The sequence below is a fragment of the Leptonychotes weddellii genome, chromosome 10 (assembly GCF_054177405.1).
Source record: "Leptonychotes weddellii isolate Sample4059 chromosome 10, ASM5417740v2, whole genome shotgun sequence".
NCBI lineage: Eukaryota > Metazoa > Chordata > Mammalia > Carnivora > Phocidae > Leptonychotes > Leptonychotes weddellii.
Window position 1 is genome coordinate 89774130 of NC_138378.1, and position 18382 is coordinate 89792511.

The 18382-nt window shown below is 44.3% G+C and overlaps 1 protein-coding gene across 2 annotated transcripts in view; it reads right to left on the reverse strand.

Moving 5' to 3' along the window:
- Nucleotides 1-2080: 2080 nt before the first annotated feature.
- MERTK (MER proto-oncogene, tyrosine kinase) overlaps nt 2081-18382 on the reverse strand; it is a 105059-nt gene continuing 88757 nt past the window's right edge. For both annotated transcript variants that reach the window (XM_006737318.3, XM_081796792.1), the window contains exons 15-19: nt 18123-18241; nt 11195-11304; nt 9356-9515; nt 8342-8478; nt 2081-3132 (exon numbers count right to left, since the gene is read on the reverse strand). In XM_006737318.3, the coding sequence (XP_006737381.1) occupies nt 2634-3132; nt 8342-8478; nt 9356-9515; nt 11195-11304; nt 18123-18241 (1025 nt within the window). In that variant the 3' untranslated portion in view covers nt 2081-2633. The remainder of the gene's footprint in view (nt 3133-8341; nt 8479-9355; nt 9516-11194; nt 11305-18122; nt 18242-18382) is intronic.

An 18382-nucleotide genomic window follows, 5' to 3' on the forward strand; every position in this document is an offset into this window, starting at 1 on the left:
CCAATTTGTTTCTCTCTGTTTTCTCTCCCTCCCCTTTTTGCCCATAAGAGCCACTTTACAAAAGTAATTTGAGTTTTTACAAAAGGGAATTTAAAAGGCTATTTTCAGTTCATGCACAGGAGACAGTACAAGAGTTTCCCAATGATTGGGTCCTCTGAATGTTAGTTCTTCCAGAGCTTTCAAACTTTTAAATGTAGCTAAGAAGAACCACTGTGATACCAAAGTTCTCAGTGGATTTGAAATGTCTGAATAATGGTAGGGCAGCTTCATTCCCCTCTTGGAAAAAGAAAGCAGGGATGGGAAGTTGCTGCCCATCACATCCCATTTAATCAAGGGCCTGGTACATTGCTGTGGGTTGGAGATGAAGTGAGTTTCTCTACTGTGTTTGTTGATGTCTCAAGAAAAGCCAGAAGCCACAGCTTGCTCACCTCTCCACGCTCTTCTGTAGCAGAACGGGTCCAGGCTTCTCGGCCCTTCTCAGGCCACATGGCACAGGCTGAGCAAACTAGACAGGATTTGGGGGAGCTGTGAACATTCGATGAGGTATTTATTATCTATTTATTTACACTATACAATTACAGTAGAAATATAAAGCACAAAATATATTAATTTAGATATATTAAATTTATGTGAAACTTCGAAATAACAGTTTTTCAATTTGCTTATTTATCTTATGGATGTGAACATACCTTTCTACATCAGGTTTTTTTTGCTTGAACTAGCCAGTCAATTCCTCCCATCCAAGTACTAACCAGGCCCGACCCTGCTTAGCTTCCGAGATCAGACGAGATCAGGCACGTTCCGGGTGGTATGGCCATAGACTAGCCAGTCAATTCCTGATCCAGGATTTAATGATGAACTACTCACATTCTTGATAGTGACCCTCAATAAGAAACTTGGTTTGCACAAGTAGGTGATATAAATTTTTTGTTGATTTTTTTAACAACCATTCCAAAATTTCTAATAGTAGAAATTATCTTTATAGGCTCTAACAGCCTTTTTTTTTTTTTTTTTCCTCTTTCACTGATAAAATGTGATGCTGGCATTTTCTACAACAATGCAGATCCTTTTCAAACCTTCAGAACTTTCTTGCATGGAGCATTTCACAGTAACAGTGAAGCAGGCTCATGCTGGAGACTGGGGCTCCTGGGTTGGGAGCCAGGACCAGGACCCAGGCTGTGGGGACCACACCTCTGGGCCCCGTGCACACACGGATGCTCACAGGCTGCGGTGGCTTGGCTGAGACTCCTCACAAGTAAGGAGCAACAGGCCCGAGGGATTAGTGCTTACCCTGCATCACTCTACTGCCTTCATCGGCAGAGTAAGTTAGGGTCTTCCTGCCTCAGCCCACCCATCTGTGAAGTAGAGATAATAGCAGTACCTACCTGCTGAGGTTGTTATTAGGATGAAATGAGTGCTATATGTGGCCAACGACGTGCTACCTATGTGTTTATTAGATAAGATTAAAAGGTCGAGAGGCTCTGGAGCAAACCCCCAAATCACACGCAGAGCCAGCCAGAATCAGATTACTTGGTTCTGAAATTCTGGCTGCACCCCTCTCCAGATGTGGGCCATAGCAGGTTACTCAACGTCTCCAGCCTCGGTTTCCTGGCCCATACATGATGATGGCATTGGTACCCATGGTAGTGATATACAGATTAAATGGGGCAGTTCACGGAAAGTGCTGGAAACACAGCAAGTGCTCAGAGAACAATGGCTGCCAAGACGTAGCAGAGCCTGGATGTGAACTCAGAGGTGCTGAGTTCTAAGCCAGGATGGACCTTGCCCACTGCCCACGTCTACTGCGTGCAAGTTGTGACTCCCAAACAGAAAAGCACTCCACCTGTCAGACTCTCTTCTACAAGGTATTTTAAATCTTTCCACCCAGATTGTACTTTTCAATATTTTTTGTTCTTCATTTTTGGACTCTGGAGTGGTTTTTCCATATCCTGAAAGAACAATGCCAAGATCGGTCAAAGCGATTGCATCGAGGGTCAGGCATTAAGGGAATTCCTTTCACAAAGGTGTGGAGGCTGCTGGTCAGTGACCACTGTCTTTCCAAGTAAGTATGACACATCCCTTCTCGTTCATATTTTATTAGGAAGTCCTATCAAAGAATTAATCAGTTATAAAACTTTAAGTATTAAATAAATCTTTCTTATAAAATAGGTGATTCATGTAAGAATATCAGATTTTTCATAAGACCAGAAGCAAAGTCAAATACAGCATTTCATTTTACAAATTATTTTTACACTTAATGGTCATGAAAAAGAAAAGGACTTTAAAAAAATAACACTGACTCTGTGCAAATGTTAACATCAGGGAACAGCTGTAGAGATGAGGCTGTTAAAGAGTAAATTTTAGATCTGCAAGGGAAGCAACATGAAATACGTCATCTTTTACTAAAATAGATCTTTTGTCTCTTTCCAGCATATACATATATATGTATTTTCTCTTTAAATAAATATATATTATGTATTTTTCATGATGACTTACTTGACAACATTCACCTGGTGCTTTACGGCCATGGCATTTGATTGGGAAAGGAAGACAAATTCCAAAAACATGGAATGTGCAGGGATTCTCCTAAAGCAGAAGAATTTCCTTGAGTTGGGAACGTGTCTCAGCTCTCCTCATATGAGGACTTCTGAGTCTTCTGAGGAGTCGTCGGCAAATAAAAGTCCTTCTGGTGATGGGCTCCCCAAGGGCAGCGTGCTGCATTGGGACCAGGAGACTCCATTTTTTACAAGTCTGTCCTCCGGTAAAACACAGTTCTTTCCCGGGGCAGCAGACGCCAGATCTCCCCATTCCTCATTGCTCCCATTCAGGATGTACCTTTCCTCGTGAGGTCTGTTCTCATGAACTTCTGCTGTCACCACGCTGATGGCAGCACTGGGAGTACAAGAACCAATGATAGAGTCAAGATCAATATTCATGTCCAGCTGAGCAAGCGCGGGGCCCTCTCCAGGGTCCTCACAACTCTCGGGAAACTGTGTGTTGATGTAAATGACATCAGCTTTGTCCTGAACTTCAGGCAAACTTTCCAAGAGCTTTTCTAGCTGCAGCCTCAACGTGGAAAACGTAGGTCGGTCCAAGGGCTCAGCTCTCCAGCAAGAGTGCATTATTTCATACCTACAAGGATGCAGAAGCGTGAGTTATTTCTCGGTCCAGCACCCGGAGCCCTGAGTGCAATCCACACCTTGTTTTCACCTATCCTTTGATTCTGTCACATTTTAATCCACACTAATTCGACTTCTGGGAAATTACTGGGGTTTGCCTCATGGCATAATATTTTGTTCAACTTGTATAAATGTCCCATGGGTATGTAATAAGTGATTCTCTGGCTCCGGGAGGAATACAGAACATACATGGCAATTATATCTAACGTTGTAAAGTAGGAGTATTTCAGGTCCTTCCTTCATGCTAGAGGTTGGCAAACTCTATGGCCCATGGGCCACGTCCAGCCCACTGTCTGTTTTGTAAATGAAGTTTTTTGTTTTTTTTTTAAAGATTTTATTTATTTATTTGACAGAGAGAGACACAGTGAGAGAGGGAACACAAGCAGGGGGAGTGGGAGAGGGAGAAGCAGGCTTCCCACGGAGCAGGGAGCCCGATGCGGGGCCCGAGGGCAGACGCTTAATGACTGAGCCACCCAGGCGCCCCTGTAAATGAAGTTTTATTGGAACACAGCTACATCTATGTAAAATATGTTGTTGACATATTGTCTACTGGGCTACGGTGGCAGAATTGCGTTATTGCTGCAGAACCACATGGCCCGCAAAACCAAAAATATTTATTATTTGGCACTTCACAGAAAAAGTGGGCTGACCCCAGTTCCATACCATCCAACTGGGATTGCCACCAGGAGAACTGAGTTAGCAGGGCCCTGGGGCAGGGGCTAAAGAGGTGAAGGATGTATACGTCACAGGGCTAGGTGTTCTGTGTGTGTCACTGCATTTAATCTTCTCAACAGCCCTGGGTCATTGTTACTTTGCAATAAAAATGAGAGTGGACTCAGGGATGTTAAGATGCCACCACGGCTGTGTGGTCAGTAGGGGAAGCGGCCTCCGCCTGGACAACTCCTACTCCCAGGGGCTCATGACCCCTCTGCTGTGTTCTGTACAGACAACGCTCTCTTCCGGGTAGCTTCTTTGTTCCCCGTGTCTGATAGAATTAAGGATTATGAGCACAACCAAACAAAGAGATGACTGCATTAGGAACTACTGGCTGGAGATGAAGAGTGAGTTATACCATCATTTCATTTTGATTCTGTCCTGTTTTGAGAACTTGATATTTGTGTCGCTGGATATGAAAACAACCCAAATTTAAATCAACTGACACATGGAGTGGACACGATCCTATGAACATAAACATGTAATTCCTGTATTTACATTGAACACATGATGTAGATCCTTTGGCTAATTCTGCTAGCATGTGGTACTTCACACACGGGCAGATCTCATATCTTTTCACTTGTTTACTTTTGCAGCCCTTATCAACCCTTGCACATGCTTCTGGGAGGTGGAGATTTGCAAAGCACTATGCCTACGAAGGGGCCGGCCATGAACACAGGACACTGAGGTAACAGCAGGGCCATACTCCCCCATCTGAGAATCCTGATTCTCACCTGGACATCAGGCTTCGGAGTGCTTTGTACTCTCCCTCTTTTTACCTTCAATAGACGGCCACTTAAGACTTGACAGTTTTTGTTTCCATTTTCATGGTTTTTGTGGTATAAATCAATTTGCATGACTTCCTTTTTCCCCCCACAAAGCCTTGATTGTTGGCCCTCTGAGATGAGCTTTGAGGAATTTTGTCCTTAGAGACACATTCTCCTTTCCATTACTTCATCAAGGGGCTGTGTTATTTAACTTATTTTCAATTTTTCCGGGTCTTAGGAGAAAGCATTTGAATAACCTATCATTTTCTCATGTAGCAAAGTAGCAAAATCACTTTGAAACTTATTTATTTATTTTTAAGATTTTAGTTATTTATTTGAGAGAGAGAGTGAGAGAGAGAGAGAGAGAGCACGAGTGGGGTGAGGGGCAGAGGGAGAAGCAGGCTCCCCACTGAGCAGGGAGCCCGATGCGGGGCTCAGTCCCAGGACCCTGGGATCATGACCTGAGCCGAAGGCAGACGCTTCACTGACTGAGCCACCCATCCCAAAACTTATGTTTTTTACTTTCAGTACTTTGTGAAGTACTTAAAAATATGAACATGGCTTTTACAGACATGGGAGCATGTATATTGTCTAAGCTGCTCCCCCCGCCAAAGGGTGATGCCTTAGTAGTGGACCAAGAAGAGGAGCAAGAGGGCCTGGAGAGTAGAAGGGGGCTGTGAGGTTTAATAATTTCAATTTTAGGGGTAGAGAGAAAACAACAGGTTTGGTAGTTGCCTTTGTAAATTGGTCATTTTTGTTTTTCTGTTGAGATTTTATAAAAGAGATAATCCTAACAGTTGCCAGGGGCTGAAGGCAGGGGAGAACGGGGAGCTGCTTCATGGGTATAGATTATCAGTTTCAAAAGATGAAAAGAGTCCTGGAGATGGAGAGTAGCGATGGTTGGATAACAAAGTGAAAGCACTTAACGCTACTGAGCCACTTATAAATGGTTATGTTACATGTATTTTACCACTATTTAAAAAAGGAGTTTAAAAAAATGCAACCATACAAATGTACAAAATTTATAAATGGATGAATTCACCCGTATCTGTCAAGCACCTGCTTTGTCCCTGGCAAAGGAATGTCGAGCATCACATTCTTAGCCATTCAGCCCCCCTGCCTGCCATAGGTCAGATCACAGTGGGTTTGGGTTTTGCCCTATGGGCAATGGGGAACCACGGAGAGATTAGGTTTAGGGCATCCACGATCAGACTAATTTCAGAAAGATCGCTTTGGTTGCCACCCAAAGAATGTGTTAGGAGCCTGGAGATAAGGAGAAAAATGAGATGGGAGATAGAAGGGCCTGCACTATTCCACGGGAAACAACAATGACCCTGACCTGCGCATCACTCACATACACTGTGAGGTCACTGTGCCACTGTTTCCACATATGTGATGAGAAAGTGGAAGTCGATGGCCCCAGGCCCCGTCCAGCCCTGGGCTTCCATGGTTTGAGGGTCTTAGGGGCAGGAAGGAGGGGAGGGGCACTCTGAAGGACATGTGCTGGCTGATAGGACTGAGCGGGATAAAGGAAGAACAAGGCGGCTCCCTGGTGTCACGCTGGACCATGAGGACAATCAGCACCAGTGTCGTGAACCATAGCGGCCAGCTGGTAGGGGGTGTTCTGCAGCCAGGACGCCGTGAACTCAGCTAAGGAAACGTCCCATGTAGGTGACAGGGGCATCACACAGTGTGGCCTCTTGGGCGACGGGAAGCAGGGCCTACAGCCTAGGCTGATGCTGGGAGAAGGAGGTGGTCCTCGGAGGGCAGGATCGGAGGGCAGGGCACAGGGTGTACTCTGCTCCTTACAGCGTGATAGTGCTTAGAGTTGCGTTTAAAGAGACCAAGGGGCAACTCAACACAGGAATGAACTCATCTCAACTAAGGATAGACAGCAAACACGGAGGGGAAGCTCAGAAGTATCTGTCTCATTTTTAAAAAGAAAATGCACGGATATGTAAACACAGAGGCTTCTTTGGGAGACACTGTTCTCCAGCATCCAGATTCGAGGGGGGGACATGGGAAGAGGGTCTGGTTGACCAGAGCCCCTGCAAGCCTGTAGCGTGGGGACCGTGGACCCATCTGCTTTGCCTGACTCCCTAACACAGAGCATCTATGACTCTTTCACCTAAAACTTCTCACCGACTCAGCATTCCCTGCTTGGCTCTATGTGAAATGTCTCAAAACCACCATGTGACACAGCTTGGACCTTGCTAAGACCCCAGATAATCGCTGCAAATGCCAACTTCTTCTGGAGCACAAGAGAAGCTAAGAAAGAAATGGCAACAAAACTCTTCATTCAATATTGTTTGGTTGCAACTGCTTCCTCATTTTCAGAAGCAAACATGTCATTAATGTGGACCCTTTAAAAACTACCATAAAACCCCAAATCTAATTTAATTAGAATTTCATGACATTTCTAAAGGACTTATGTTTTTTGTGTCTGTTCTTCGTGTTATATATTTACAACCACAATAACCACCACCATCACCACCAAGCAGGGTGAGGCTCTGATCAACAGAGTTTCCTTCTGCTTGGCTTGGACAGGATCTGGGAGGCCTGCATGCTGACCTAGGTCTTCTCACCCGTGTGTAGAAGCAGGGCCAGAGTGTGTGTGTGTGTGTGTGTGTGTGTATGTGTGTAGGGGGGTGTCCATGCAGGCCCACAGTCCTGAAACAGTCTTGCTAAATATGGTGAAATGCCCTCTCTAAGCTCAGGACTCCTGTGACTTCCATCAGGAAGGTTCAAATCGCCAAGCTAGAAGCAGTGCCACAGAAATTATATTTAAAAGGTCAGCAAGGTGTTTGGGGGACATGGATGTGGAATGATGCTACTAATCACTGGTCCCATTATGTGACACTCCCAGAGGCTGAGCATTCTGCCTGTTCTCTTCTTTAACTTTTCTTCCCAATCCTTTTCTGAGGATGGGACTCTACTTTTTTTGCGTGTGGCTAATAACGAGGCACAGAGAGGTCCTGTCAGTTGTGATGGCCACACACGTGGCTGGTTGGGAGGCAGCGGCCAGTCTGACTGCAAGTCCTGGGCCTCTTCCCATACTGCCCGCCCCGAAGAGAGAGGGCCTGTGGGGACAGGTGTCACTGTGGTCCTGCACGCTTGGAGCTGGGGGCTCTCACGCTCGCTGAGCACACAGTCTCCCATGGAGGGTTTTAATGCCTACGTTGCTAGGCCCACTTTGTACCAACAGAGTCACAGTCTCGGCACAGGGCCGAGGGATCGCACTGCTAGAACATCTCCCAGCAATTCCGAGGACTAGGCTGACCTCGGTGTCACTGGCTTCGATCTCCAGATTTCCTCACTGAAGATGTTATTGTGATTTTATATAGTTTTATGTTGTCTAGAAAGAGAACTGTAGCAGTAAGAGGGCAGGTAATCATTCAAGTCCCTCATATACGGTAGAGTCAACCTGTTTGTCTATAGGGTAGGTCTCCTAGAGGTGCTTATAGAACATCAGGACACGTGCAGGCTCGCTGGAGATGTGCACACACCAGCTCCCACACCAAGAAAGGCTTGTGGCCTGGGACGTCTGTGTGCCACCTCCCATATACACCCATCTGGCTAAGTGCGACCCCTCCCGCTGAGCGGCCGTGTGTCCCCAGGTCTGCGCAGGGCCGGCTGACTGGCCCGTGCAGAGCGCCCAGTGACACGGAGACGCTCACTCACAGTTCATCCAGACAGTCCTCGGGCTGCTTCAGCCTGTGGCCGTGGAGAAGATAGTCGTACATTTCGTGGTTCTGGACTCCCGGGTAGGGAGTCATTCCCCGTGTTGCTATCTCCCACATGGTCACGCCAAATGCCCACTGAGAACAAAGCAACAAGTTAGGATGCAAGTCTTTTCAGAAAGGCTGAATGGACTTTTTCATTTAGAAAGGTCATTTCCTGAACCATGAGAGACTATGGACTCTGAGAACTAAACTGAGGGTTCTAGAGGGGGTGGGGTGGGAGGATGGGTTAGCCTGGTGATGGGTATTAAAGAGGGCACATATTGAATGAAGCACTGGGTGTTATATGCAAACAATGAATCATGGAACACTGCATCAAAAACTAATGATGTAATGTATGGTGACTAACATAATAAAAAAAAGAAAAAGAAAGGTCATTTCCTTAAAGCCCGATAATGGTGCACAAAGCTGACAATTACGCCTGAGACACGCTGCTCTCCCAGCGCCGCAATAACGAGGGAGTCAGAGAGCCACACTTCCCCGGGGGTACTAAGGCTGTTCCGGGAAATCTGACAAAGGCGGATATAGCCTTCTCTCCGCGTGTCAGTGCTCTGTGTAATGCTCGGTTCCCCTGCTGCTGTCAAGTCTCTCTGCTCTTCCTCATCTCTGGGTAAGGCACCTTTTATATAGAGCCATTGGACGAACTCATTCAATTTAATGTGAATATCTTAGTTGTGGGCAATAAGTCACTATATTGTAGCAAAAAAAAAAATGGGAATAAATGAAAGGCCTATGCAAAAACAGATCTTCTGAACATCAAACGACTTCAGCAGATTCAGCAGAATCTAGTGTTCACCGGAATTAAAGAATCTAGTGCTAAATAAAAGGTGTGAACATGCTCCCAATCCTCAGTTTATCAGAGAGTAACATGTCGAGCAACACCAGCTTAAGTCACTTCTTCTGGCGCGCCTTCGTCTTTGCAGTGTGGGGCTCCAAATCAAAGTCCTGCACATACCACGTCACTTTTACTAGTGTAGACTCGGTCCGCAAGGCTCTCTATGGCGATCCACTTCACCGGCATCTTAGCAATGCGGCCTTGGCGGTAGTAATCACCGCTGTAAATCTTTTTAGAGAGGCCGAAGTCCGCGACACAGACGGTCATATCATCTCGTAACCTACAGAGAGCAAGTTCACGTCCTCAGTGCCATTCAGAGGCAAAGCCTAAATCACAGGTCTGCATCAGACGCAGCTGAAAACATTCATGGTAAGTAAGCAAAAGAGAGAGACCCCATCCGCCTGGGAGGGTCCTGCTTTGGGACCAATGACGGAGCAGGTGACAGGGAGTTACAACCTTGCACGCTGGTTCGTGTGGGGGTGTGGAGCAGCAAGGGCACCTGTGCCCAGAGGGCGGGGCCGCCCGGAGGGAAGAGATGCTGCACAGGAGGAGAAGGAGCCACAGCCCAAATCCAGGGCCCTCCAGTGGACCCGTTTAGCACCCAGTAGCCTTCCTGCCTCGTGTCTGGAAGTAGCATTGGCTCCTGCCAGTTTGGGGGAGGTGGGCAAGTAAAGGCTGTAAGAGGGGGACCCTGGACTTCCTGTTAAGATAGCCAGGTGGTACTTGAGGAATTAACTGGAAAATGAGAGGGATACAGTTGCAGTTACAGCCCAGGCTGTTAAAGCAGATCCTAGACAAGAAGGAGAAAGGAGGAGAAATGAGTGGTCTGGAGGTGAGATGACTGCCTTGTTCCTGTCTGTCTGACACTGGTTTTTAAAACTGAAAAGTCCCCCATCCTGGGAAATCCCTCAGTCCCAGGCAAAGTGGACAGCTGGTCACCCTACCTGACGGGAAAAACATGGAGGAAATATTAAGGGCAAAGAGAGGTTTTCATGATTCTCCTTCCATGGTAGAAAAATCACTTAAATAAAAACAAACAAAGGGCGCCTGGGTGGCTCAGTTGGTTAAGCATCTGCCTTCGGCTCAGGTCATGATTCCCGGGTCCCCAGTTCGAGTCCCGCATCGGGCTCCCCGCTCAGCGGGGAGTCTGCTTCTCCCTCTCCCTCTGCTTGCCGCTCCCCCTGCTTATGCTCTGTCTGTCAGATAAATAAATAAAATCTTAAAAAAAAAAAAAAAGCCACCACCACAACAAACAAACAGGACCCCTCTGGGTTTTAAAAATGAGGTACAAGTAGTAGGGGGCCAGCCCCTATGGTCACATCTCCAACCAAGAAAAACAGTAACAGCAATACATTTAAGGAACACTCTCTCTTGTTGCAATAATAAACCTAAAATCGACAACTAGTTATTATTTTTGAAGATTTAGAGCAGATAATGGTCCTGCTGGAGCAGGATGGAGAGGGGGGGAGCTTGAGGTCAGAGTTCTTGTAGAAGTCCTTGTCTCTCTGCTGCAAGAGGAAAGCCTCCATGTAGTTTCACAGTACACACTCACAAGGCAGGATCTTGAAGCCTGACAGACAAAACCCTTATGATTTTCCTTACCGCCTCCATGACTAGCTGACTTACATATGTAACTCTGGGTCCAAACCTAGCTGATGGCAAAGGGGAAGGATCATAAAGATCATCCCCAGCTCTCCAAGCTGAGAGGGTGAAAATAAAGAGTCACAGGAGAACGTTCTGGAAGCCAACCAGACTCGTGGAGGCAGACGTTGTGAAGAGACTCAGTCACACATCAGAGCCAGAGAAATCCCATCTCCAGAGCCAGCCACGCGCTCCCCTCCCAAACCTGCCTCTCCTCCATGTTTTAACAGCAACAGGCCACCCCCTATTCTTACCCGGCCCCCGACATATCTCACACGATGAGGTCTAACCCCTCCCGGGTTGGGCCAGGACTCTTACATGCAATTTCGAGCAGCTAAATCACGATGAAGAAAATTCCTGTTGCTCAGATACTCCATTCCCTGGGCGATGTCCACCATGAACTTCAGTAGTGTCTGCAGAGGAATATGCTGGGAGGGGAGGAGAAACAAGAAGACAAAATATGTTTTAAAAGTTAAGCTTGGAGAGTTATTGCCACCTGAGGGGAAAGAGAGTGTTTTTGTGTTTGTCTGTTTGTTTAGTGGTTGTATTTCTTAAAAGTTGGGTCTTGAAACAAGGAAACAAACCTTTCACTTCCGTATCACTCATCTCACAAATAAGTTTTTTAAAAAGGAATAAAAACAACAACAAACCACAAAACTTCCCAGCAGATTACACATTCTCCCTGTCTTTAAAAATATTGATGGTGAATAACATTCTTTTTGCAAGTTAGGAGGTCAAATGGGATCCTTTGTGTCCTTCGGAGTGGCAGCAGGACCAAGCACCTGTGCCGGGAAAAGAGAGGAAAAGAGGGGCGGGGGACGGACAGAAAGCCCACTCAGCCCACTCCAGTCATGCACGAATATGCAATCATCTTATTTTGAGACGCTTGGAAAGACACGTTTCTTTCAGACAGAAATTAGGACAGTCTTGGCCCCTTATTACAGGACCAAAGGACCACAAGGAGGTATTCAGGGATTTTATTTTTGTTTTGCTAGAGCCTTTCTGTAAGCGTCAACAGTCTACGCTGTACAAATCAGACCAGACGGCTAGGTGAGAGCAACTGCTCCGTTGGAACTGAAGACGAGGGGATGACTGATGAAGGGCTGTGTTGTAACTAAACATTTTAGCACAGCAAGGGCCCTGAAGAAAAGGGTTTACCACAAGTTCCTGGCACTCATGAATGGGTCCATCCATGACAGGCTCTCTCCAGGGCATTGGATTTGTCATGGCTTATTCTCTATGGAACATGAGTTTTCCGAAGTGGTGTTCACGAAGACACTGAATTCTTAATGATTTATATTTCCCAGCTAAGATATATGTTAATTACATGGTCTATATAAGAAAATGCTTTAATTATCCTTTACCCTTACATACTGGAGTTGTTAAAAACAAGTAAACGAAAAAATGTCAACAAATCAGGCAGGAAATTCTTATGCCTCTATTCTGTATATTTAAGGCATTTGATTTTCTGGATGACAGTTTCCAGGAAAGGATTTGGGTGCTAAAGAATATAAAAATCCTGCTGACATTGTGAAGGTGTAGTGCATATTAGGTACTATTCGTGTTACTTTTCCCAAGAACATTTATGTTATTCTTGCAGATTGTGACCAAAAGTAATTTAAAAGATAATTGTGTGGTAGAACTAAGAAATGAATTCAACAAGGTTACAGGATACAAGATTAAGATACAAAAATTAATTGTATTTCTATACACTTAGTGATGATCAATCTGAAAATAAAATTAAGAAAATAATTTCATCTAAAAAGAATTAAAAATGAAATACTTAGGAATAAATTTAACAAGAGAAATGCAAAACTTATACTCTGACAATTATGAAACATTGAAATTAAAGTAGATCTAAATAAATAGAAAGATACCCTGTGTTCATGGATCAGAAGACCTAATATTGTTATGATACCAGTATTCCCCAAACTGATCTACAGATTTAACATAAGCCCTATCAGAATCCCAGCTGGCTTCCTTATAGAAATTGACAAGCTGATCCTAAAATTCATATGAAAATTCAAGAACTCAGAATATCCAGAACAAGCTTGAATAAGAAGACCAAAGTTGGAAGCCTCACATTTACTAATTTCAAAATTTACTAGAAAGCAACTATAATCAAGATACTGTGGTACTAGCATAAGGATAGACACACAGATTAATGAAACAGAATTGAGAGTCTAGAAATAAACCCATAAATATATTGTCAAATGACCCTGAACAGAGTGCCAAGATCATTCAGTGGGGAAAAGAACTAGACAAGTGAGTGGGATATGCAAGAGAATGAAATTGGACCCCAACCTGAAATCATATACAAAATTAACTCAAAATGGATAATGTAAGAGCTCAAGTATAAAATTCTTAGAATTATTCATAAAAGCCAAAAAGTGGCAACAACCCAAAAGTCCATTAATAGATCAATAGATAAATGAAACATAATATATCAATACAGTGGAGTATTATTTGGTCTCAAAAAGTAATGAAGTACCGATAGAAGCTACAACATGGATGAACATCAAAAACATGCTCAGTGAAAGAAGCCAGATACAAAAGACCACAGACTATCATTCCATTGATCTGAAATTTCCAAAGTAGGTAACAAGAGAGAGACAGAAAGCAGGTTGCTTAAACTGAGGGTTGCTGGAGGGGGTGGGGGGGTGGGAGGATGGGGTAAGTGGGTGACGGGCGTTAAGGAGGACATGTGATGAGCACTGGGTGTTATATGCAATTGATGAATCATTAAACTCTACCTCTGAAACTAATAATACCCTATATGTTCATTAATTGAATTTAAATAAAACACAATAAAATTAAAAAAAAAGAAAGGTTGCTTAGAGCTAGGAACAAGGCGGGGAGGGGAGACTGGGAAGTGATTGCTAAAGGGTATGGGACTTTTTGTTAGGTGATGGTTGCAAAACTCTGAGCATACCAAACACCACTGAGTTGTACACTTCAAATGACAGAGCTGTATGGTGTTTGAATTATATCTCAGTAAAGATGTTATGAAAAAAAAACCAATTCCTGTTCCAGGAAAAGAGAGGGAGACAGAAGGGGAAAGAGAGAAGACAGACTTCTCTTTTTGTCTCTGGAGGCTGGGGGATGAGGATGTCATGCCTGGAGGAGCTGCCACCATCAGAGGTGTGGAGGGGCAGCTGCAGCTGAAAAAGCAGAAAGATGGAACAGTTGTGGACACGGGATGATGTTGTTGAGATTAGAACTGACCAACACCGCAGCTGTCCTACCTCTGGGCTTCATTGTGTTGAGATCCTTCTGCTCCTGCTAGTGTGGCCCAAGACGACGTCTCGGTTATGCAAATGGGCTCCCCCAGCAGGGCCTGGGTGCTGGGCCCCAAGTGCCACTCCGTCTTCCATGTGAATAGTACGTCTGGAGGTGTGCAGGGCAGACAGGCAGATGACAGGACAGGACCCCAGTTCTCATGGGGGTGGACACACCAAAGGGAGGCAGGCTATAAGAACATATGCATCAAGCAGAGATAAGAGCAACCTCCTCCAGAAGCTCAGCAGAGAAATGGATTCTCATGGAAAAATTTAAAAAATATTCTACACTGTCATCGTGGCTGTCCTTAAAAGACAGGAAGGAATAAAATGGCCAATTAAGAGGAAATACATGGCCACGATCAGAATGGGCAAAGACCTAGTGATCTGAGAGCACACATGTGTTTTAGGAAAAGGAGGTTGTCTCATGTGTCAAAGGCAAAGAGGCAGAGAGAATGTGGTGATAAAGCAGGAAAGATAAGTTGGGATCTGTAACAGATCAGATGGCTTCCCTTGCGTGTAATATAAAACCCAACTCAAATGCTCCAATGAAGTCAAGTAATCAAGACAATGTGGGAGGGGCAAATGGGCACATAGTTTAACAGAACGGAACAGAAAACTCAGAAATAGACCCACACTTACACATCCAATTCATTTCTGACAAAGATGCGAAGCTATGGGCACATAGTTTAACAGAACAGAATGGAGAACTCAGAAATAGACCTATACTTACACAGCTAATTCATTTCTGACAAAAATGAGAATTCAACAGATTAATGACAGTGTTTTCACAAATGATACTGGTCATCTATATGAAAAATAAAAGCAAACCTTAAGCTAAATGTCACACCTTATATAAAAATTAATTAAAAATGGATCACAGATTTAAATGTAACAAGTAAAAATCACAAAATTTTTAGAAGATAACATAGGAGAAAAAATTTTTTTATCTGGGTTTAGGCAAACAGTTCTTAGACATGACAGCAAAAACATGATCCATGAAAGAAAAAAACTGATGAATTGCACTCAGCAAAAGTTAAATATTTTTACTCACATTAAGAGAATACGAAGACAAAAAAAGGAGATAATACAAAGACAAGCTACAAACTAGGAGAAAAATCTTGGCAAATTGCATATCCAAGAAAGGTACTGTATCTAGAATATATAAAGCGCTCTCAAAGCTCAATAGTAAGAAAAACAACAACCCAATTAAAAAATAAACAGAAGACTTTAACAGACCCTCACCAAAGAGGATAGAAAGATGGCAAATAAACACAAGACAAGATGCTCAACATCCTTAATCATTAGAGAAATGTAAATAAGAGCCACGATGAGGTATCACTACCCACCTATCAGAGCAGCTAATAACCAAATCAAACCAAACCAAAAAACTACTGATAATACCAAGTGCTAACAAGAATGCAGAGCAACTGAATCTCTCATACACTGCTGGTGGGAACGTAAAATGGTACAGTCCCTCGGGAAAATCGTTTAGAAGTTTCTTATAAAATTAAACATACGCTTTCCATATGACCTAGTATCTCACTTCTGGGTTTTTATCCTAGAGAAATAAGAAGTTATGTTCACTCAAAAACCTGTACGCCATTTTTTAAGAACAGCTTCATTCATCCTTGCCCAAACTGGAAACAACCCACGTGTCCCTCAACAGGTGAATGGATAAGCAAACTGGTACATCCATGCACTAGAAGATACAGAGCAATAAAACAAGGAATGAACTATTGATCCAGGCAACAACTTAAATGGATCTCAAAGGCATACTGCTGAGTAAAGGAAGCCAAAAAGTTACAAACTGTATGATTCCATTCACATAACATTCTCAAAAAGACAAAACTATAGTAATAGAGAACAGATCAGTGGCTGCCAGGAGTTAGCCATGGGGGCAGAGAATGACTACAAAGATGTCGCCGGAGGAGGTATTTTTGGGTGATGAAACTGTTCTGTATCCTGACTATGATGATGGGTACATGATTCCATTTATGTGTTAACACTCATAGAACTGTACACCAAAAAGGAAAAAAGAGTCAATAACACTGTATGATAATTTTAAAAAGATGTTTATAAAGATTATAAATGGTCTCTATCTCTTCCACAATGATTCAGGAAAAAGTCCAATAAGAGGCTACTCTATTTCCAAAGGGCCCATACGAGAGAGGAATGTTGAACTTCCAAGTAAAAACAGACGATTGTTGGCCATCAAACAGCCCTGAATATGGGCCTGTATATTTTTACTGTTTTACTATAGAATTCACTCTTATGCAACACGAAATTCCCATCCCTCCAAAAATTATTAGAAAAATCATACCACATACCAGAAAACTAAATGGGAGTGAAATTGCCCATCAATATGAAACAAAATCCATTCAAGAGGATGGCATGCAGCCATTCACAGCCAATTGTCTGGAGGCTGCCCTGCTGGGGAGGGGTGCACACGGGATGGGGCCATCAGAGAAGAGCCGAAGGCAGGGGCTCTGCAACCTGGGGGCCAGTCCTGCCTCCACCATTGCCCGATCTGTGCCTCAGTTTCCTCACCTGAGGTTCTATTAGTAAGGACTTCCTATTGCTGTTGTGCTATTACCACATCACTATATGCAAAATAAAGCCTCTACTAAGTGCTTGAGAAATGCGGAGAGGTGCATACCTCCTGAGCACCAGCCTGTGAAACACGTAGGCATGGAATGAAAGTTGGGATGTGAATATCCGAAGGTGCCAATGATTGTGCTAAGATGTTGGAAATTGTAGTTTGTTTGTTTTTTTTTCTCTTCCAGGCTTCTTATAATATTATCATCCTTCTTTTGGGTGGAAAAAGGGAAGAAAAACACTCAGCCATGCTGAGTCCCCTACTTTGGATTAGGCCCTTCGACTCTTGGGAGGAGCCTCAGTGATTTTTATAATAGCTCTGAGATGTGGCTACAATTTCCTAACTCTGGTTAGTGACTGTGTGGGTGGAAGACTTAAAGAAGTCATGAGGAAGAGAACAAAAATCTGAGCATGAAACCAAGGGGAACTGAAAAAAGAAAGATCACTTACACCTTTCTGGGAATAACAAAACAAGTAAAAGAAAAAGAAAAGGAAAGCAAAAAATAACCTTTCACATTCATAACACACAGGGTCAGCAGGACACAGACAGGAAGGTTCTGGAATGTTTACCCTAAATTGGGTCTCAAGGTTTTGCTTTTGTTTTTCAAGTGCCTTGCCAAATTTGATAAATGGCTGTTCCTGCAGATCTGTCTGTCTCTTGGGATGAGGACTTTCTTCATGAAGCCCCACAGTCAGTCACCTTTCTTGGGGGCCCGGGTCGGTCACCTGGGTGGGACCTGTGGCCGCATGCTGGTGGGCGTGGTGCTTCAGTCTAAGCTCCTGTTTCTGTCGGGCTTCCCTGTGCTGTGGGATTCAGACAGCGTTTGCCCTGTGGGGTCACCACCCCTCTTAGGGGCACTGTTGGAAGGAAAGCATGCCGACCCACCAATTCACAACATGCTTTCCCATTCTGAGGATGGAGGCGCTCTTGATAATCGGAAAGGTGGACAGAGTATATTCAGGCTCAGTGTCCAGAAAAACAGCTCAGTGCAACTTCCCTCTGGGTGAAACGGATCCTGCTTCTAGTGATTTCAGAGTGAATGAGTTGGAAAGAGGAGACTTCGCAAGAAAGAGGCCACTCTGTCAGCATGTGGGGCCCACCCGCCTCCATTGCAATGAGGCTTGAGCCATGAGATTGTGCGCCCAGCTGGCTTCTTCCCCCCACTAAAATGGGAATAATAAGGCGATGAGCAGGCCTGCTGTGAGGACAGAAACCACATTTCTGTCCCCAGGGTGCACAGTGAGCGCTGAACAAAGGCCAAATGTCCTCTCCCTCCCACCTTTATTTTCAAAGTTAGATGCTGAGGTTTCCCAGGCCCTGTCACGGAAGCCTGGGGGACTGTTCAGAGGCAAGACGACTGGGTAATTACCTTGGGTCCTGTCTCTAGTCGGGAATAGAGTAAGTAGGTATGCAGATCCCCGTACTTCATGAAGGGTAAAATCACCATGGGCTTTGGGATGCCTTGAGAGCTCATTTCTATACATACACCTGAAATTAAAACCAGAGAAAGTTACAAAGAGCTCTTTGTTAGCAGTAACCAGAAAAGCACTGCAGGAGCTTTTGGCCAAAAAGCACTGGCCAAATTGAAACCATGTGCTCTCGAGGTAACAGTTAAAAACAAAATAAACA